The 22,248-nt window shown below is 36.8% G+C and overlaps 1 protein-coding gene across 2 annotated transcripts in view; it reads right to left on the minus strand.

The window, feature by feature from the left end:
• Positions 1–22,248, minus strand: part of SNX16 (sorting nexin 16) — a 39,207-nt gene that overhangs the window by 11,557 nt on the left and 5,402 nt on the right. For both annotated transcript variants that reach the window (XM_037141823.2, XM_037141830.2), the window contains exons 3-5: positions 22,100–22,186; positions 18,809–18,957; positions 8,398–8,467 (exon numbers count right to left, since the gene is read on the minus strand). In XM_037141823.2, coding sequence (XP_036997718.1) covers positions 8,398–8,467; positions 18,809–18,957; positions 22,100–22,186 — 306 coding nt within the window. The remainder of the gene's footprint in view (positions 1–8,397; positions 8,468–18,808; positions 18,958–22,099; positions 22,187–22,248) is intronic.

Here is a 22,248-nt window from a genome sequence, read left to right on the forward strand (position 1 = left end):
TCTACAGCACCAGAGTTGGAATGGAGCCTGGATAATATCTATCTGTGAAAAGCAGTGGGGTTTCTGTCTGCCAGGGAGAGTTGGTTGGGGCCACAGAAAGCTTCTTAAGAGGCCAAATCAGAAAACTTCACTGCAGCCACTTAGCCTGGGCTCTAGCAAAAGTAGGACAGAATGAACTACAGAAGCTTGAGGAGAGTATGGGGATGGTGATTTGGGGGAGACAACTGAGGGTGTAGTCACCAGGATCCCTGTGCTGAGTCATCTCCCATACTGCAGTAGCCATCTTGCTCACCAGAGCAGACCTCTCCAAGTGGCATCAGCCTGAAGGGAAGCAATAGCTTTGATTGCAATAATTATTCTGCCCCACCTTGTGGTGCTTAAGTCTGCCTACTGATTACAGGTTGACTAGATTAACAACAGAAGAGGGCAGCCACCCTCTTCAAGATACCCTCAAAACTGAGGATTGCTGGTAGTCTTGAACACACTGCCTAGGGACAGACTGGGACAGCATCTGACATCACCAGTGGTAGATCCAGAAAGAAAAGACAGTTGTAAACACTAGATTTTACTAAGAGAATTTACACTGTGGTCTTCATATTTTTATGTTATTTTTCTCTCCTGCATAGCTTTTAAACATTAACTTGTTGTCCTTCAAGTTTGGGCCTACCTAGGGTACTACGTTTTACATTATAGTTTATTTCAGATGTCATATTTTGCTCCTCCCATCTCTTATTCCATTTTACTTTGTTTCCTCTTCTTATTTTCATTTTAAATTTGATTTTCTCTCTTGCTATGACTTGCTTCCTTTTGGTTCTCTTACTAATTCTACTCCCTCCAGCCACTCAAACACATTTTTCTTGTCATTAGTCATCTCACATTCTTTTTCCTGTTCTTAAAATACCTTTATTCTCTTTCCACCTTTATCAGTTTTTGTTCATTGGCTGTGGATATGGTGGTTACTTCCTTTCTTCATCTTTATTACTAGATCATCACCTTTTTTGTATTTCAAATCTCAAATTTTACTGTTCCTCACTCCTACTCTATGTTGCCTTTTTCCTGCCGCTTTTTGTTCTAAATGTTACTTTCCCCCGGTCTTAGTTTCAAGGTTTTCATTCAATTTTAGTATTCCCTCTCCCTCTATCCTCTCAATATCAATACTCTTTCTAGACATCTCTTAAGCTTTTCTTTCTTTTTTCCATTTTATTCCTAACCCACCTATATTAATCTTTGCTAATTTCTTATTGATAACACTGTGGTGGATCTTCTCTGATTTGGTTCCTATTTTTTTCTCTCTCACTATATTTTTTAAACATTTTTGTTAAAACCTAATACTATACACTTCCCAACTCTTACTCCATTCCACCTTCTTCCCTCCCTTTTTTATTTATGATGTAAGCTTTACTTTTTTCCTCTCTTTGCCTTGTATTTATTCCCTTCTCTTGGTATTGCTCCTCCCTCAGCACTCTCAAAATTGTTTTTGTTCATTAGTCATCTCATACACATTTTCCCTTTCTTATAATAGTGTTTATTTCTTTGCACCTTTATTAATACTGGCTCACTTGCTGCTGATAGTGTGTTATTGTAGGTAGGGTTGTAGGTAGGTTGTTATAGGTAGGGGTTATTATTTTTGCAGGTATGTGTTTGTTTCCTGGGATGTTTGGTATTGTCCTGGCAGCAACTGTATGACAGCAAACAAGATGTGGTGGGCAGAATGACCCTCAGTCAGCCAGCCAGAGAAAAGGACCCACTACAGAATGACCCAATAACAATGAAAACCCAATGATAACCAAATAACCCACATAAATAGCATAAAGGGCATCCCAACAGCATAAGTTCAGGAGACCAAGAGAACTGCACCATTGAAGCCTACAAGTCTACCACGTAAGGTCACAACAGGAAGACAGGGAGTCAAAGTAGATCAATCTAACACGTGGAAACAAGAAGAGTCACCTAAAATGGGGAGAAAAGAAACACTCCCCCAATTGAAAGTAAATACTTAAGGCAATAGAAAGAAGAGATCCCCAGGAAGAATGCAAAATGAAATAGATGCAAGCACAGACACTGGGTTCAAAATAATGGTTCTAAGGATGCTCAATGAGCTGTGCAAGAGCTACCAAGAACTGTAGGGAAGCAGAGGACTGAATCAGTGAGCTCGATGGCAATGTAGGAAAAAAAATTCCAAGACAAAGCGAGAATCTTAAGAGCAGCAAGGAAGAAACAGTAACATACAGGCGAGCTCTGATAAGGCCATCAACTGATAACTCAACAGAAACATTAAGGCCAGAAGGGAATGGAGAGAAATGTTCCAAGTACTGAACAGCAAAGAACTACAACCAAGAGTACTCTGCCCAGCAAGGTTCTTATTTAAAATGGTAGGTGAAATAAGGATATTCTGAGACAAAAAAAGGCTAAAAGAACACATTCCCACCAAACCAGCACTGCAAGAGATGCTAAAGGGAGTGCATTCAGAAGATGAAGAAAAAGAGAGAGAGAGAGTGGAACACAATAAAGGAAAAAATGGCAATGAATGGTTGAAATGCTTTAATCAAAAAACAAACGGTAGTTGAGTGGATAAGAAAACATGACCCACATAAATACTACCTACAAGTGACCCACCTCAGACAAAAGACCTACACAGACTGAAAGTGAAGGGGTGGAAAAAAATATTCTAAGCAAATGGGCAGGAAAAAAAAGCTGGGGTAGCAATACTTATGTAAGACAAAATAGACTTCAAAACAAAGGCACAAAATAAGAGACATAGAAGGACACTTCATAATACACAAGGGATGAATGCCTCAAGAAGAAGAAACATTATAAACATATATGCACCCAACACAGGAGAATCTAAATGCGTAAGGAAAATCTTGGAGGACTTCGAGAAAAGTATTGACAGCAACATAATTACACTAGGGGATTTTAACACCCCACTGCCAACAATGGAATAGACCTTCCAAGCAGAGTCAACGAGTACATTGTGGCACTAAACAATGCTCTAGATCAAATGCACTTAACTGATATGTACAGAACCTTTCACCCCAAAGCAAAATATTCATTCTCTCCAAAAGCTAGTGGAACATTCTCAAAGATCGACCACATGGTAAGGCCAAACATGCCTCAACAAATTCAATAAAATTGAAATCATATCGAGTATCTTTTTGAATCACAATGGCTTAAAACTAGAAACCCACCTCAAGGAAAGAACTAAAAAATATTGAAATTCGTGGATACTGAATAACATGCTATTAAACAATGAATGGGTTAACGATGAGATTAAGGAAGAAATAAAGGTTTCTGGAAACAAATGAAAATGAACACAAAACAGCCCAGAACCTATGGGACACAGACAAGACAGTCCCGAGAGGGAAGTTCATAGCAATACAGGTCTACCTAAAAATGATAGAAACATTTCAAATAAATAACTTAACCCTACGTCTAACAAGAACTGAAGGAACAACAATAAACAAACCCAGAGTGAGTAAAAGAAAGGACATAATCAAAATCAGAGCAGAATTACATGATATAGGGACTAGAAGAATAATTCAAAGGATCAATAAATCCAGGAGCTGGTTCTTTGAAAATAAACTAAATTGACAAGCCTTTAAGCAAACTCATCAAGAAAAAAAGAGAGAGAACCCAAATATATAAAATCAGAAATGAAAGAGGTGAGATTACAACTGATACCACAGACAAAAAAAGATGGTAAGAAATTACTACAAACAACTATATGGAAGAAATTTGAAAACCTGGGTGAAATGGAAAAATTTCTAGAAAACTATAATCTTCCAAAACTGAAATGAAGAAGAAGCAGAAAGCCTGAATAGACTGACAAGAACTAGTGAAATTGAGGCATTAATCAAAAAACTCCTGGCACAAAAAATCCCTGGACTGGATGGTTTCACAGGGAAATTTTACCAAATACTTAGGGAAAAGCTAACTTCTATCCTGAGACTACTATATTTTGCAGTGTACAGTGTGCATGTTGTTGCTCAAATTACTGAGGGAAAAATAAGGATGCACATAATACATGGGAAGTAATAAATCCTTTTTACATAAAATCTTGTTAATTCTTTTATGTTTATACACTAAAAGTGTAACACTAGAAAGCAATACAGATATTTGTATGCAATATAATATACTAGATTATAATAATCAGTATTGTTTCTAAATATAAAAAAATTAAAAATTGAATTAAAATTAAAATGATAGATGTTTTTTCCTGAAAGTTTGGTCTAAAAACATGGGTGTGCACTATACACAGCAACACATTATATAAGGCGACATACAGTATTCCAACAAATTCAGGAATAGGGAAAACACCCAAACTCTTTATAAGGCCAGTATTATCCTAATCCCCAAATCAGGTAAGATAGAACACAGAAAACTACAGGCCAATATCACTGCTGAACATAAATGCTAAAATCCTCAACAAAAAAATATTGGCAAACTGCATCCAACAATACATTAAAAAGATCATACACCATGATCAAAGTGGGACTGATCCCAAGGATACAAGGATGGTACAATATTCATAAATCAATAAACATAATATACCACATGAATCAAAGGAAAGACAAAAATCACATCATGACATCAATAGATGCTCAAAAAGTATTTGATAAAGTACAGTACCTACTTTTGATAAAAATGCTCAGCAAAGTAGTAATAGAGAGAGAATGTGTCAACATAATAAAGACCATTATGAGAAATCTACAGCCAACATCATACTCAATGGGCAAAACTGGAAGGCTTTCTCCCTAAGATAAGGCACAAGACAGGGGTGTCCACTTCTACCACTTTTATTCCACACAATATTGGAAGTTTTAGCCACAGCAATCAGATAAGAAAAAGAAATAAAAGGAATCCAAATTGGAAAGGAGAAGTAAAATTTACGGATTATTTGCAGAAAATTTGCTGCATTATTTGCAGATGACGTGATAATGTACCTAGAAAACCCTATAGGCTCCACCAAAAAACTTGACCTAGTAAGTGAATTTGCTAAAATAGCGGGATACAAAACCACTATTCAGAAATCAAAGGCATTTTTTGTACACTGACAACGAAATATCAGAAACAGAAACTAGGAAAAAAATCCAATTTACTACAGCAACAAGAAAAATAAAGTACCTAGGAATAAATTTAAACAAGGAGGTTAAAGACCTGTACTTGGAAAACTACAGAACACTGAAGAAAGAAATTAAGGAAAATACAAATGAAGTGGACCCATGCTTGTGAATTGCAAGAACTGACATCATTAAAATGTCAGTACTATCCAAAGCAATCTATAGATTCAATGCAATCCCTATAAAAATACCAATAACATATTTCACGGATTTATAACAAATATTTTGAAAATTTATATGGAACCAAAAGCAACCCCAAATAGCCTCAGCAATTTTGAGAAAGATGTACAAAGTAGGAGGGACCACAGGACTTGAAATCAAACTATATTACAAGACCACTGTAATCAAAAGATTTTGGTACTGCTGTAAGAACAGACACATAGATAAATGGGACAGAACAGAGAGTCCAGAAATAAACCCATGTCTCTACGGTCAACTAATATTTGACAAAGGGTGCAGGAGCATAAAATGGAATAAAAATAGCCTCTTCAACAAATGGTGTTGGGAGAACTGGAATGTCACATGCCAAAAAAATAAAAAAGAAGAAAAATGAAACTAGACCACTAACTTAACACCACACACCAGAAAAACCTCAAAATGGATAAAAGAGTTAAATATAAGCCATGATACCATAGAAGGCCTAGAGGAAAACTTAGGCAGTAAAACTTTAGCTATCCCATGCAGCAATGTTTTCACTGGTATATCCCTAGGGCAGGGGCATCAAACTCTTTTTCACTGGGGGCCACATCAGCCTGCTGGTTGCCTTCAAAGGGCCAAAATAATTTTAGGGCTAAATATAATTTCAACACTTTAACAGTTAAGGAGTAGTAACATTTATATAGCCCTAAAATTATTTTGGCCCTTTGAAGGCAACCATGAGGCTGATGTGGCCCCTGGTGAAAATGAGTTTGACACCCCTGCTCTAAGGCAAGAGAAATAAAGGACAGAATAAAAAAGTGGCACTACATCAAATTAAAAACTTCTGCATGGTTAAAAAATTCAGTAAAATGAAAAGGGCATCAAAATTGTATGGGAAAACATATTTGTCAATGATACCTTGGGTAAGGGTTTGATCTCCAAAATACATAAAGAACTTATATGACCAATACTAGGAAGACAAACAATTCAATTAAGGAATGGGCAAAGGATGTCAATAGTCACTTTTCCAAGGAGGTCATACAGAGGGCCTATAGGCATATGAAAGGATGCTTAATAGCACTAGCCATCAAAGAGTGGCAAATTAAAACCACAGTGGATACCACCTCATAGTGGTCAGAATGGCCATCATTAACAAATTAACAAACAAGTGCTGGTGAGGATGTGGAGAAAAGGGAACCCTAAGGCACTCTTGGTGAAGACTGCTGCAACCAGTGTGGAAAACAGTATGAGATTTCCTCAAAAAACTAAAAATGGAAATGCCTTTTGATCCAGTGTTTTTATTGCTGGGATTATACCCTAAAAATGCTGAAACACCAAATCAAAAGAACCTATGTATCCCTATGTCTAGCATCATTATTTACTACAGCGGAATGGTGGAAACAGCCTAAATGCCGATCAGTAAATGAGTGGATCAAATAACTGTGGTACATTTACACAATGGAATACTATGCAGCAGAAGGAAAGAAGGAATTCCTACCTTTTGCAGGAGCATGTATAGAACTGGAGAATGTTATGCTAAGTGAAACTAGCCAGGTGGTAAAAGACAAATATGTGATCTTACCTATACGAGGAACCTAATGAACAAAACAAACAAACGAGCAAAATAGAACCAGACCCATGGAAATAAGACTGACAGAGACCAGAAGGGAGGGGGGATGGGGATAAGGGGGCAAAGAAGGGGAAGGGTCTAGTCAGGGAAGAGTTATAAATACCTTCAGCATGGACAACAGTGTGGGGATCGGATATGGGAACAGGAGGTGGGCGGGGCAGGGGATAGCTATGGTGGACAATTGGGATAACTGTAATAGAACAACAACAACGAAGACTACAGCTAAGTGAGGCAACTAAAATTAAGTAAGGAGTATATTCAATAATCAAAATAATAATCGGACCATTACCAAACTCATTATACTTTTTAGGTTGTATTATTAGAAGCTAATGTAAGTTTAGTATAAGAATCATGGATTCAATTGTGCAATGAATAGTCTGGAATTATGTGATTTAGTGCTCCAGGAATATCTTAGGTGTTACAGAGAACTGAAGTAAACTTCTTGTTCTGTCATAAAAAAGTATTCTAATGAAATAGATAAAAATTATGTTTTATATGTATACAAAGACTATATAGTTATAAACCTGTACATATAAAAATCACACAATTGAATACTGATTCATATGGCATACACACACACTGTGATTGTATTTATATGAAATATCCAGAAAAGGGAAATTTGCAGAGTGAAAGCAGACCAGTAGTCAGGGGCTGGGACTGTAGATTGTAAAATGGCTTGTAGATTTTTTTCCAAGGTGATGGAAATTTCTAAAACCGGATTATGGCACAGCTTCATAAATTTACTAAATTTATGAACTGTACATTTACCATAGAACGGCAAATAGCAAATTTTAGGGATAAAGATTTTACTTCAATGATGGTGATTTCACTTCAAAAAAGCTATGGTATTAACTCTAATACAAAGAACTGATTCAGTTTAACTGAAAACAGTACAAACCTACTAATTAAATCTGTTCCATTTAAATACCATTAAATATTTGGGGGAAATAGTTACAAAAAAATCCTAGCTAATCTATTATTACCAAATCTGTTTTGATAATCTCGCCAATTGCTTCAAGAAATAGGCCATTTTAACACGTCAATTAGTGTAACCAGAGCAGCATCAAGCTTGAGCCGAACTGATAACAAGTCAGTAACTTCCACCTCTGAAAATAAGTTTTCAATTTTATTTTAACTGTAGGTTCCTGACTTTGATACTTAGATGGAAGAATACTTTAACATAGAAATAGTACTACTAGATGTAGTAAAATAAATTTGCAAATAATTTTGTTTCTTTGAAACAGTAAAAATAGAGAATAAAATGCAGGATTTAATTTTAAAGCTTCACTGACTGCATGACACCCATGAATTTTTATTTTTTCACTGAACTAGGTATATGCATTTCATTAAAAAAAACTTTTGACTCAAATATTAAAATCTCCCTGTGCAAAACTACCATGGTTTGAAATTATAATATTTTGCTGTTTGCTATTCTGTTATAGGAACAATGTAGTTATTGTACTGAATTATTTGTTCCTCTTTTCATGTGATATGTAATACGGCACTCACCCTGCTTTCTTCTAGGCTATCAAATGGACCTGGTGGATCATCCAGACAAAGAAATTCTCTCACTGCCAGGCTTTTCAAAGGAAAAAAAAAATTAGCTGGGGTACAAATAAGTTTACAAAAGACTGCAAGAAGCAGAAGTTACTTTGAAGCTATACAGTCTTTTAGGCAAGTTGACTGCTAATATATTAAAATAAACAAAGTTGGTTTATATGGATATATACAAGCAACCAAATACCATAAAATATACAGAAGATACAAAGATTTTAAACTATTTTTTAAGACCTTATGAACATGAGAGGGATAATTTGTTATATAAAAACTACAAGATATAAAACATAATTCAGAATAATGGTACAGAGATTAATATAAATGGTAAATAGATACTTTATCTCTTTCAAAGAAGTGTTAGTTTGAACTAGTCTAAAAATGTCTATCTTGTTATGAACAAATACTATTTCTAACTTATACTTCATTTGTTTCTTCTTTGAGGGATTCATCTTAAGTAGTTTAACTGAAAAGTACTTATTGGAAAAAAGTTAAAGATTTTTCATGCAATCTTTTTTATTATATTAGCTTACTTAAATATTTGCCTAGGAAGTTCAAGGGAAAAATTTTGACCATCCATTTCTGAATTACCATACATTCTGAAATAATGAAATTAGTATTCCTATGCTTATACTATATAGTTATCAGAAATAGGTGAATAACTTAGGAAGTTAAACTCTTTTTACAAAAATACTCCACTCTATAAAAGAAATTTCGGACAGAGACAACTGTATGTGAATGTTAAAACAAAAATGTGGATATTTAATTTTTAAGGTGTTAAGAGGACAGAAATATAATTTCGTAGTGTAGTATATAAAGGAGATGTCAACCTGTGCTGAAAAGGGAAGGGGACTTTGGGTTCAACTGGGCCACATAGGTTGATGATGTCAGGGGATGGTCATAAAGAGAAAAATGGGGTTTTTAGTGAAATCTTCCCCTTTCCAAAATATGAATTAATATAGAGCAATAGCAATAAGAAAAAAGTCCACAATTAATATAGATAAGTGGTGTGAAGAAGCAATCTATAAGATCCCAAAGAGGAGCAAATTTCTGGACTTTAAAATCTTGACAATGTAAGCAATAAAGGAAACATTCAAGGAAACAAAAAACTTGAGTATTTACAATCAGGGAATTAAAGAGATGGAAAGGATCTTAATGTGGTCAAGTGGAACCATCTGTAGCATGTCTTATTCCTTTAACATATTTGGCCAAAAGAATAAATAAACCCCTTAAAAAAATAGAGAATATTCTATCCTATGTTTGAACAACTGAAAACTAGAAAATTATTTCCTTCACTGAGCTGGGACTTTTCTCCTGGCAGCCTCAATTCATGAATCTTAGTTGTGCTTTTGGGACCATTCAAGATAAATGTAAGCCCTTTTACACATGATAATCCTAAAATATGTCAACAATGTTATATTTTCTCTAATTTCATCTCTCCAAGAAGCAATAATAATACATTAACATTTTCTTTCCTTGTTTTTCTTTTCATGTCACAAAATTAATTTAGTACTTAAAGCCTTAAGGTCTTTACATTCATAAAATCAACATTTTTCCCACCTTTATTGAGGTGTAATTGACAACTACAAATCATACACACTGAAAATGTATAACTTGATTTAATATATGCATACACTGTGAAACATGAACTGAATTCAAGCTAATTAACATAATCACCTCATGTTTTCTGACATTTTCAAAGTATGTTGTACACATAGGGCAACACATCCTATTTTATTTAATTTTCGCAACTATCAAGTAAGGTAAGAATAGACATTATTTTACCATTTTACAAATGATACCAAAGTTCAGACAGATAAAATGACCCACTCAAGGTCACACAGTGCACATGGTAGAGGCAGCTCTTAAATTTCTTCTGAGTGTAAACATGTGCCTTTTTTTACCCTTAAATTCTTTTCTCTTATATTTTGGTTTATTTGGACTCTCTCCCCTTGCCAGTCACTTCACTCTCACCCCATTCAACCTGGTCTGTTTCCCTCTTTAATAAAGGCTTCTAGAATACTGCAGTTGGTCAAAGAACAGGACCACCATATATATGTGTGTGTGTGTGTATATATATTTAGTTTAGATATTATACTTCCCACACACCCATTATTTACATTGGAAAACCATCTATTAGGCAAAAAGGCATAACAGGAAATAAATTATCTTGATATTGAGAGGACAAAAGCTTGGATGAATGGCCTTTAAGACTAAAAAAAAAGTCCTAAGAAGAGAATGATCTTTTTTAAAATACTTTCTGTGTATGACCACCCGCTGTGAGACATTTTCTTATGGTTTATACCCAGATGCCTTCATTCTTTAGTAATATTTTTATGTTCACAAATTATTCCAATTATTGGCATGATGCTGCTGCCCAAGATCAACAGTGATGTCGACGATGTACCTAGCTGTAGGAATCTTTTTTGTAGAGGTTTTGTAGAGGTTTTTCTATTTCATTCTCCTTCTCTAAAAATCCTCATCATCACTTCTCGGCCTTTTCGCTAAGATCAAGTGTAAAAATCCTCATCATCTATTGGCTCACTAGAGTTCTACTCAGATGAAATCCAATGCATTCCCTAAGTTCTTTTCAATATAGTTCTGAGGCTATAATCTATGCCCTGCTTTTATCAATCTGTAGCATTAAGAATGAAATTTAAATCTGGTTTTACAACTTTGATTTACAAAACATTTTTTCAGTGGTTCACTATATATTTCTTCTGTTTCAAAAGGACTCAACTGGAAAAGGAAAGTCAGTACTCTCCAGCTCTACTCTCATCCAAGGAGAGAGTCACAAAAGAATCTCTGGGAGACAGTGTTCGGGAAAACAATTTCTCTCTTGAAAATTGATGCCCTCCCCCCCCCCCCAGAAAAGGAAGCACATATCCCAGCCTGAAAATAATTGACTGGAGAACCTTTTTTTAGATGTGATAAATGTTTGACTGCTGATGTGTGCCATGTGTGCTATGACTGCTCTGTAATTTCCTATATACTATCTATGTATGACATAAATTGAGTGAATTCAAATCAAATGTACTCAAGAGTCTATATAATTAAATAGCCTATAATTTCAATAGAAGTCATTTAAAAAAGTCTTATTCTTTTCCTTAAAACTGGTTCACTGATAGGTTCAACACAGACCCTAATCTCTCATCTGTATTCAATCCTTTATACTTTGCTTCCATTTGACCAGGATAATAATAAAGGTAAGTATAACACCTGGATAGGAAAGAATTACCTGACTAAGGGAACATCCAACAGTCTGGAATTAAAGGTAAGGTAAGGCTCTTTCTATTCTCTTTACATGTCCCTAGAATACTGATTTGGTGTTTGAGATAACTCTTCTATAAAATTAAGATCAGTTGTTGACTTATCTGGCCTGAAGAAAAGAAGACACAGCATCCCTTAGTACTGTTTTTATTATCACAGCAAATGTGTACTGTAACTTAAACTCTTCCTTTAATCCTCTTGAAAAAGTATTTAAGAGTTTACTGTACTATCAAACTTCTTACAAAACTGCTTCACCCAGTGAAACTTCACCTTCTACTACTGCTTTATTTTCCTGTTTTTGTTTCACAGGTATGTATCAGTTTATATTTCATAATTTTAAAAAAAGACCAGTAGTTTAATAGCTAAATGTGCTCTTTATCTTAAATGTTATACTTAAATAACCACCCCAAAACTAATGCTGACAATTTATTAAGAGTTCAATGAAGAATTAAGTAAAAAATTATACCAAAAATACTAGATACCAATTTTGTCAGAACAAAATTAGGTACAATAATCACTGTGTGAAAATATTATTGAGGGATTTCAGATAGAAATGTTGTATCAGTTAATATTTCTCTTTATTATTCTTCACTAGTTAAGAAAGAATACAAAAAAAATGGCATTAAACACCACCCTGAGGAAAGCGCATTGTGGATCAAGGCTGGTGGCAGTGAGGGTCATGGTATAGGAGGAGCTGGCTCATGGGTGCAAAGGTCACGTTTGCCTTGCTATGGGGTCCTAGTTTAGATCTTGATTGTCTCTGTCCTACTTGCGCTTAGCTCACTGTGTCCAGGTGTTTAGGCTTATTCCTTCTAACCCAGAACAGTACTTTAAAAACCAATGTTTTATTTTCAACCAGGATTAAAACCCATCTATTGTCCTCTAGCAAGGGGGATCAAAGCCAAGTTCTTGGTGTTGGCATAAAATATAGGAGACCGTTCTGCATAGTGTGTGCCTAGCTCCCACTCAGAAAGGCCAGTGGAAAGCAATGTCCGGTATCCAGGACCCACACCCACAGATAGGTTCTCCCCTGGGGAATCAGGTTTGCATTGTACCTAGGCCGCTTTGAAACTTGCTTTTTGCTAAAACTCCCTCACCCTGAATTGAGGCTGCAAACATTAACTGCATATCTTTAAAATGACTTCCTAAAATCTATGCCAAGCCTTCCAAGGATGAGTATAACCAGTTCAACAACTTTTCCCTTTGCATTTGCAAATATCCTTCTATTGTGATGTGATTAGTGGCATCCTCTCCTTTGTTTTCTGTAAAAGGTAACGACCTAAAATGAACCTGTGCATAGTAAATGAGGACCATTCTCAAGGTAATGTGCCCAAAAAGCACTAAAAGTCTGTCAAGGCAAGGGTTGGGGTGCTCTCCCCCTGAGAGAGTTGCCTAGCTGTCCCTTTTCCTCCACAGGACTCGGTAGTCTGTCTAAATTTGTCTCATAGCTCATCCATAACCTCTCAGACCCTAAGAGCTGGTGCCTAGGAACAGAGACCCAGGGCTACAGGCTGTCATTGTGGACAACAAGTCAATTTGGTTGGAATGCACGCATCATCCCAGGTATGGGCCAAAAACACTGAGTGATTTTGGTTAGGTGGTAGGGTGTGTTGGATTTCAGAGGAAAAGGGTTTTCTTCCTAAGTTGCCCTCTCTTGGGACAGCTTTACATTTGCACCTTCTTTACTAACCAGGAGCCTTGTTCTCTCTCCCAAGTATTTGCTGCAATCTTGCAGGCACAGGTCAAGCAGTTAAGAGCCACAAGGGTGCTCGCTGTAATAAAGAATCCCATGAGAGGATTGCTGGGACATGGACAGGGTCAGAACACTAGGTTTCTTGCCAGCTGCAAGCAAAAGTCCACGCAATGAGAGGCACACTGTAAAAATACTCACAAGCCCATCCCTGTGGCACAACCCCCAAATAGGTCTAGGCTTGGGAGAAAGAGCAAAGATTTCCCCTTTAATCTGCTTTAAAAACATCAACTAGTTACAGGACAATTTACAAGTATCTCAGCAAATTCTTTCTATTAAGCCGTGGTCCCTTCAGTTTTGCCTTATCCTTCCATTCGCCTGTATAAGGATTTAAAGGTACAGGTGGAGAAAGAACAAAATTGAGACTGGTTTTGTAACTGCCAAACTTGCGGCGGGAGGAATTTCAGAAAAAGGTTCTTTTATTTGTTAAAGAATTTCTTTAAAGGTTTCTGTAAATCCTCAACCATGGGGAACTGGTCCTCTAAGGAATAAGAGCAATGTTTTAAGCTAGTTCAGTAGCTTTTTAGGGCTGCTGAATGTCTCCCTGATAAGGGATCTTTAGACTTAGTTATTAGTTATTTAGGAAAAAGTTGGGCAGAAGTTGAAATAACACCAGGTGGTATAGGATAAGATTGTAAGGTTAGTGTCTAACTCTTTCTTTTAGAGGATTTAATTTGAAAACACTGGTTTGCTTGAGTTTTGTTTGTTGAAAAGAACAGCTCAGTCTCAAAATATTTTGCTAAACCTCCAGTAAATAAAGATCTCTAATGTTGTTATATCATAAGGATTCTACTTAGAAAAAAATTTAAATTGATTGTTTAAAGAAGGAAAAAGGAAAAAGATCTCACTTCCCTCAGACAGTAAAAAAGAGTGGGAAGAAAAACAATGGGAAAATCTTTAACCACGCTGGATCATCCTTCTGAAGGCCCAGGGACTGCTTCGGTCCTCAGAACAAGTTGTGCCAAGATTAGTATCCTCCCTCCCTCTTCTCCAGCCTCCCTAAAGTTGTCAAGGGCACTGGATAGTGAGACAGCTCACTTTTGAGCACACTCCAGGAATGCAGTAATCAAAAAGAATTAACAACAACAACAGAAAGGTAAATGTATTTGCCAGTGGAGAAAAAACTGTTTCTGAAAGTTATGAATGTGTTTATAAATTTGTCAATCTAAAGCATGCTTTAAGTGGGATGAGGGGTGTGACATGTTAAAGAAATATTAAGGATCCTCCTTGTTTATGTTGGAGCCATGACCCTTTATTGTAAAACTGAAATAAAGGTATACTGTTTCCTGGGAAGAACCAGCCCTTCTCGGTAGAAGACTAAGTGCCATTTTTTAACAAAGTACCTGTAAACATTGATCATTTCCTTGGGGAAGAACTGGCTATTCTCTAGGAGGGAACAGTTAGTGAATTGAGTCACAAAAGGCCCTTGGCACATATCCATTTTGGTCTAAAACATATTTAAGCAGAGCACCCCCATACATCTTTCCCACTTTCCTTGAAAACTCTGAACATAGGAACTACCAGGTCCTGAGAACAATAGGGCAATTAACTTGCTGCTTAAACTCACTACAGCATACAGAAACAGCAGTCTTTCCAATCTAAGCAATTAAAGACTGTCCTGATTGCTAAACCCTTAGCAAGGCACCCCCATTTACAGGAGTTAATCCTCAAGGACTAAGTTTTCCAATAATTTGGCAAACAGATGTCACTCATTACTCTCCCTTTGGAAAATTCAAATACATTCACATTTCTATTGATACTTACTCTGTTGCCCTACATGCATTTGCTTTCACAGCAGAATCTGCTGAAAACATACAAGCCCATTGTCTTGAGGCCTTTAGTCATTTAGGATGGCCTCAGCAAATTAAAACTGAAAATGGCCCTGTATACCTTGCCCATTCTAATAAGATTTTTCCTCAGTGCTGGAATGTCCAACATAAAGCAGGAATACCTTACAATCCAACCAGTCAGGCAATTGTAGAACAGGCTCATCATAATTTTAGAAATCTTCTTTAAAAACATAAAAAGGGGAGTCATGAGTCCTTCCCCCCCAAATTTGATTATGCTAGCCCTGTTTACCTATACTTTTCTAAATTGTGTTGAATCACTCTGTACTTCAATTAAGAAACATTTTCAGAAGAAAGAGCCAAAGTCAGCTTATCTTCAGGTTTTATATAGAGATCTGCTGGCAGATGGCTCTTGGGGAGGCCCTGTAGACCTCTTAACTTGGGGAAGAGGGTATGTGTGTTTCCATTCCTACAGGTCCTGTCTGGGTACCAGCCAAAAGAGTAAAGCCTTATCATGAGTGGGACAGACACCAAGCACCACTACCTGGAGCAAAGAACCAACTGACTGACAGACTACATAGCCAAGCTGACCCTGAACAACTAGAAGGAAAAAGGACACTCACACCGTTACTCCTGGGCCTGGGTCCACCAATGGAGGAGGATGGGGCCTGCCCCAATGACAGGGGCTGAGGCTCAAGCACCTCCTGCAGAGGGAGAAAACCCCCTGGTGCCCCATAATGTTCCCTTTAGGCATGTCCCCAACACGGGGGGGTGGGGGATCAAGGCTCTTAATGCTTGAGCAAAGGCCTTATCAAACAAAAAGTGTTTCAGGCCCTCAACGATAATCTACAATGGCTGAATTGTAGATTTAGGTTCAAACTACATTGAACCTAAAAACTGGTTCAATAGACTGAATTTACGAGTTTGGGTCATGGCAGCCCTTGGATGCCTCCTTGTTTTAATCCTTATTTGTGCTTAATGATGTATATGGAGGTTTTCTTGAGATCACATTTGGGAAAAGAAAATAGTAGGTTCCACAGGCTTAACAAGTACAATTGCGTTCACAAACAAAAATGGGGGATATCAGATATTGGGAACTGCTTTGCCTGGTTTCAGAAGCTATAACCTCCTATGGCTAAGGTTGAGTGAGAGACCTTGAGACCCTATGCCACTGAGGAGACCAGGCTTATATCTCTCTGGCCGGAGCACCATCTCTGCCCACTTTACTTCACCCTGCCTGGCCCCCAGTGCATGATCGGTTAGGCAGTGACAGGTAAGATTCCTCAAGGGAGAGATGACCTAAGACAGGCATGATCACAAGGGGGCCCTCAGGGAAGGACTTGGGGGGCTATAAAAAAGGGGGTGATGGACCCTTGCCCCTTGGCTTTGACATAGCCTGAGTTTTCATTCTGTCTGCAGTAAGTCTCCAAATCTCTTGGCTGCCTTACTTCCCCTGCCTGACTTAAGCCTGAAACAATGCTGGAGGTGGGTGCGGCCCTGTGCTGGAAAGGCTAGGTTCCCTGGGGCAATCATGCCTAAGAGATAAAGCATAAAATCCTATGAAACCTACTTTGCTAATACCCTCAGTTTAAATAAGGGCCCAAGCCTGAAATGCGTTTGTTTCCCCAGAATTTTATGGCCGTTTAGCTATCTGACCCTGACTCAAAATAGGCCCTTGGAGTTCTTTGAAAGTTACGTATTTGATTTCTGCCTGACAATGATCGATGGGCTTAATCTGAGAATGTGGGTCTTTGGAACCACTGGTTGCTTACAGATTATAACAATGCTCTGTGTACTTTGATGTATTTGCGAATCGTTTTCACAGGGCTGTGCGACAGACAAGCAAGCAGCAAGCTTTGTGGGATCTATAGTGGTTCTAACTAAAAATAAGGTGGGAACTATAGGAGACCATTCTGTGTGGCATAGGCCCAGACAGGACCCACACCCATAGATAGGTTCTCCCCTGGGGAATCAGGTCTGCATTGTACCTAGGCCGCTTTGAAACTTGCTTTTTGCTAAAACTCCCTCATCCTGAATTGGGGCTGCAAACATTTACTGCATATCTTTGAAGTAACTTCCTAAAATCTATGCTAAACCTTCCAAGGATGAGTGTAATCAGTTAAACAACTTTTCCCTTTGCATCTGCAAATATCCTTCTACTGTGATGTGATTAGTGGCATCCTCTCCTTTGTTTTCTGTAAAAGATAACACCTAAAATGAACCTGTGCATAGTAAATGAAGACCATTCTCAATGTAATGTGCCCAAAAAAGCACTAAAAGTCTGTCAAGGCAAGGGTCAGCGTGCTCTCCTCTTAAGAGAGTGGCTGTGCGATCTCTTTTCTTCCACAGGACTCAGAAGCCTGTGTGAATTTGTCTCATATCTCACTCACAATGCCAGGAACCCCATGAGCTAGGGGCTCACATCAGAGGAAGACCAGTGGAAAAGCTTCTGCAATAATCAAGGTGAGATAACTGCTTAGAATAGGTTGACAGCAGGCATAGAGAAAAGCAGATAGATCTGAGTGAAATTTAAAATGTAAAGGAAGGAATAAGGGGTTCCAGGTATATGACGCTATTGAATTTTTTTGGCAAGTCTAGAGAGTAAGCTTTTAAATCTGTTTTAGGTTTAGGTCACACTGACATACCAAAAAGGGATGTTAAGGAGGTAACTGCATATGTGAATGTGAAGCTAAGAGAAGAGGTCTGGATCATAGTTCATTTCATACAGGAAAATGAGGATGGTGGGCAGAGTCTCAAGCAGCCATCAAGCTTAGGCAGTACACATCAAGGACCAAGATGTATATGCAAAGCGTGTGTTATGTATAACATAGGCAATATAGAGAAAAACACTGAGAATAAAGGACAGATAAAGTGAGATAGGTCAGTTTTCTTGTTTTCCATCTGTATGTGAAAAACTGCTAAAGAAAATTACAGACATAGGTATCAAGATATGCTATTGCTGCCTTTCAGCTCTATTAATATTTCAAAATATAGATTTATCTGATAAAGTTCCTAAATTAGGTATTCAGCTGATATTAAGTCATAAAGCAATTTTCTTATAAAGATATTCAGAAGCAAAAAAGCCACACAGATCCTTTCCCTTTAAAATGATTTTTGGTATTTTCACTTTACCTTCTAAATAAATTAACTCAACTTCATAATTTCCATATTTTTGCATTACTTGGAAAAATATAAAAAATATTACTCTCAAATAATGTAGTATTGTATTAACCAAATATCTAATAGGAGGGCCACTTGTTTAAATGATAGCTAAAAAATTAAAACCTGAAATCAAGTTAACATTTGAGTGGTGTGAATATGGTACACTAAATTTTTAACTTTACTGACTTTTTTAAGTGTTAATACAAATCAAACACCAAATAAAGTTCTTACTGAGAAAAAGGAAGAAAATCCCATGCAGTGTTTGTTAGAGGACAAACAATTTTATACTTGTTTTATAGTTTTTGTTCACTTTGAATAACTGGGGTCCTAGATTTACGCTTTGGTTTTAACTAGCTGTTGAAATGCATTTTAATCTCTTATTTCAGTTGTTACATACCAGTGAGCAATGTCCTTGTGAGCTACTAAATTTTGAAGAAATGCCTGTAATCCTAATTGTCTATCTTCTAAAAAGTCGGCATTGTAATTATCTTTAAACCAGCGTTTTGGTGGAAGTGCTAATCGAAAGCCTGGAAACATCTCTTTTAACTGAAAAAGAAAAAACAATATACATTGTTAAACTCCATTATATCAATTCTACAAAATCTATCCTGTTGACTAGGTACAATGTTCATAAAATAAGCTTAAAATCAAATCAAATCCAGCCAAGTTTTTTATGCCTTGATTTACTTCTTGACTTCTCCCAGCTGTGTATACATAGGAGCTACAGTGGCTCCTCCTCCTTGACAACACTTACATTGTCAGCGTTTTTAATACTAGCCATTCTAGTGGGTGTGTAGTAGTGTTTTACTGTGGCTTTAATTTGCATGTCTCTGTTGACCCAATGATATTAACTATCTTCTCATGTGCTTATTTGGATCTGCATATCTTCTTTGGTGAATTATCTATTCAAATCTTCTGACCTCTCATATTTTAGAAGAAAACTGAATTATGTTTTTATTAAGTTGTAAGAGTTCTTTATATATTTCAGATAGATATCTTTTGTCAGATATACATATGAAAAATATTTCCTCTCAGACTGTGGCCTGGTTTTTAGCAGTCTTAGCAGAACATGTATTTTAAATTATAATATTATCTAATTTTCATCCATTTTTATCTTTTATGGGGTGTGTTTCTTTATTCTTTAGATCCTATCTAAGAAGTCTTTGTGTCCTCCAAGGTTATAAGGATACTCTTCTATTTTTTTTCTCTTAGACTTTATAGTTTTAGGTTTTACATTTGGTTTATGATCTGCTTTGCATGTTTGGCTTGAATTTTACTTTCTTAGGGAGAGACTTTTCCAAACTGCTGAGTCACTGTTGAGGTGACTTGTATAACAAGTTACCTCAAAACTCAGTGACCTGAACAACCATTTATTAGGCCATGGACCTTATGGGCATAGTGATGATGGCTTATCTCTGTTCCACAATGAGTTAGGAACTCAGGTGGAAGATTTGAAGGTGGAAGCTGGAATCATCTGAAGTTCACTCCTACATACTTGTAGAGAATGATGCTGGTTGCTGGTTGAGACCTTAGCTGAGTGTCAGCCATAATCTTAACACGGAGTAGTTGGACTTTCTTATAGCATGGAGGCTGCTTCAAGGGGGAGCCTCCAAGAGAGACAGTCAGGATGAAGCTGTGTATTTTGTATGACCTAGCTAGTCAGGCAGCATTATTTTTTCTGTCTTTTTGTGGTTCACTACTCCCAGCTCAACCAGGTTCAAGGGGGAGGGGAAATAGATTCAACCTCTTTCTTGGTCAGGGGCAAGATTCTAGAAGAGCATATTGGAATGAAAATATTGCTGTGAACATTTTCAGAAATGACAATCTACCACAAATTCTCAAATCATTAATTTATTTCTAAATGACATTTATCACAATGTAAATAATGTTTATTTAATTTCGGATTCTCTTATTGGACTGGTGATTCTAAACCTTGGCTGTACACTGGAATCACTCAAGGAACTTTAAAAAACATTAATGACTATATCCTACCTTTGGCAGATTTTGATTTAATTAGTTGGGGTGTGGACTGGTCATTGCAAATTTTAAGATGCCTTCCAGGTAAGTCCAAAGTATAGCTGAGGTTGAAAAACATTTCACTACACAGTGATGATTCTGCCTTATTCCTGTCTCGCACAGGGATTCCTGTGCATCTCTGTCTAGCACAGTGCCTACTACATTATAGGCAGTCAATAGTCTAAGTTCTATAAGTGGGTGAATGAAATAAAACCATGTATAGTCACATTTCTGTTCTTAAATGTAAAACTAAATATCGCAAGGTAATAAAAGACTGACAAAAGGGAAAAACTCACAGAATAAAATGTTAACTAAAAATATAAAACATAAGCCCTGGCTGGTGTAGCTCAGTGGATTGAGCACAGGCCTGCGAACCAAAAGATCGCGCTTCAATTCCCAGTCAGGGCACATGCCTGGGTTGCAGGCCAGTTCCCAGCAGGGGCCAGTTCCCAGCAGGCGTCACATGAGAAGCAACCATACATTGACATTTCTCTCCCTCTCTCCTTCCCTTCCAAAGATAAATAAATTTTTAAAAATCTAAAAAAAATAAAATAAAATTTAAAAAATATATAAAGCATAATGTTTTGTCAGAATAATAAAAGCCATGAATAGAAATTTTTACGAAATTAATTTTGAGCTTTAAAATGTAAATATCCCATGCCTAGTTAGACATTCTCCCCCCCTCAATTAACTCTTTAAGTGTTCATGTTATGGGTACTTCATATTATGGATTATGGGTAATCAATAACTTTATTTTGAACAAAGTACAATTACAAAACTATACAGCTTAAAATAACCTTAATAAATGCTAGTTTCCATATTTCATTACATTAAAACATTACATTTCCTGCAAAAAGTGACATCATAATAGGCATATAGATGTTTCTATAAATAAGCCTCCGAAGATGACCCGGGGACCTCTGCTCCTGGTATTGTCTGTGTAATTTTCTCACCTTTCACAGCAAAAGGCATTCTTCGGATATAACTAGGGTTATTGCTGGCTGACTTTAAGATAGGGAGATTATCTGTGTGAGCCTAATCTTATCACAGGAGCATTTTAAAATAGAGCTTCCTTGTGGCTGATGGCAGAAGAGAAAGTCAGAGATTCCAAGCTCAAGGACTGGACTTGGTGGCTTTGAAAATGGAGGAGCCCTGTGTAAGGACTGTAGAGCAGGCTCCTCGAGCTAAGAACCTCTGGTTGACAACCAGCAAGGACATAGGGACCTTGGTATCACAACCAAGAGAAGTAAACTTTGCCAACAAGCTGAATGAGCCTGGAAGCTGATTCTTTCCCAGAGCCTCCAGATAAGAGCCCAGCGGAGCCAACAGCTTAATGCTGACTGTGTCTTGACCCTAAGCAGCAAATCCAGCTGAGCCGACCCAAATCACACCAGAAGTGTGCTTTCATAAGCAGAGTGTGCTTTAATTATACTTTGTCAATAATTTTAAGGTTTTCACATCTCTTACTTTAAAAAAAAAGTTATGTGTAAAGAAGGAATTTTAAACTACTAAAATGAAATGAAATAGTGAATTTTCCTAGGAACTAGCAAATACTTGACTTCATACAAATAATTAACAAGGAAGAAAAAACACAACTATATGAGCAAAATTGTCAGGAACAGATAACAATTCAAAACTGAAAAGTCAGTTTTAGATTTGTTAAAGTACTTACTTTATCATTAAGCCTAGAGAAGTCAGTGTATCTTCTGAAAACTACCCAACTTTCTTCTGGGTTTTTCTTTACTAGAATTTTATATACCTGTGATTGGGAAAGGTTAAAAAATATGTAAAGATATTTAAAAATTCAAATCAAATACTTAA

This window comes from Artibeus jamaicensis, unplaced genomic scaffold (assembly GCF_021234435.1).
Source record: "Artibeus jamaicensis isolate MK-2021 breed Jamaican fruit bat unplaced genomic scaffold, CSHL_Jam_final scaffold_916, whole genome shotgun sequence".
NCBI classification, from domain to species: Eukaryota; Metazoa; Chordata; class Mammalia; order Chiroptera; family Phyllostomidae; genus Artibeus; species Artibeus jamaicensis.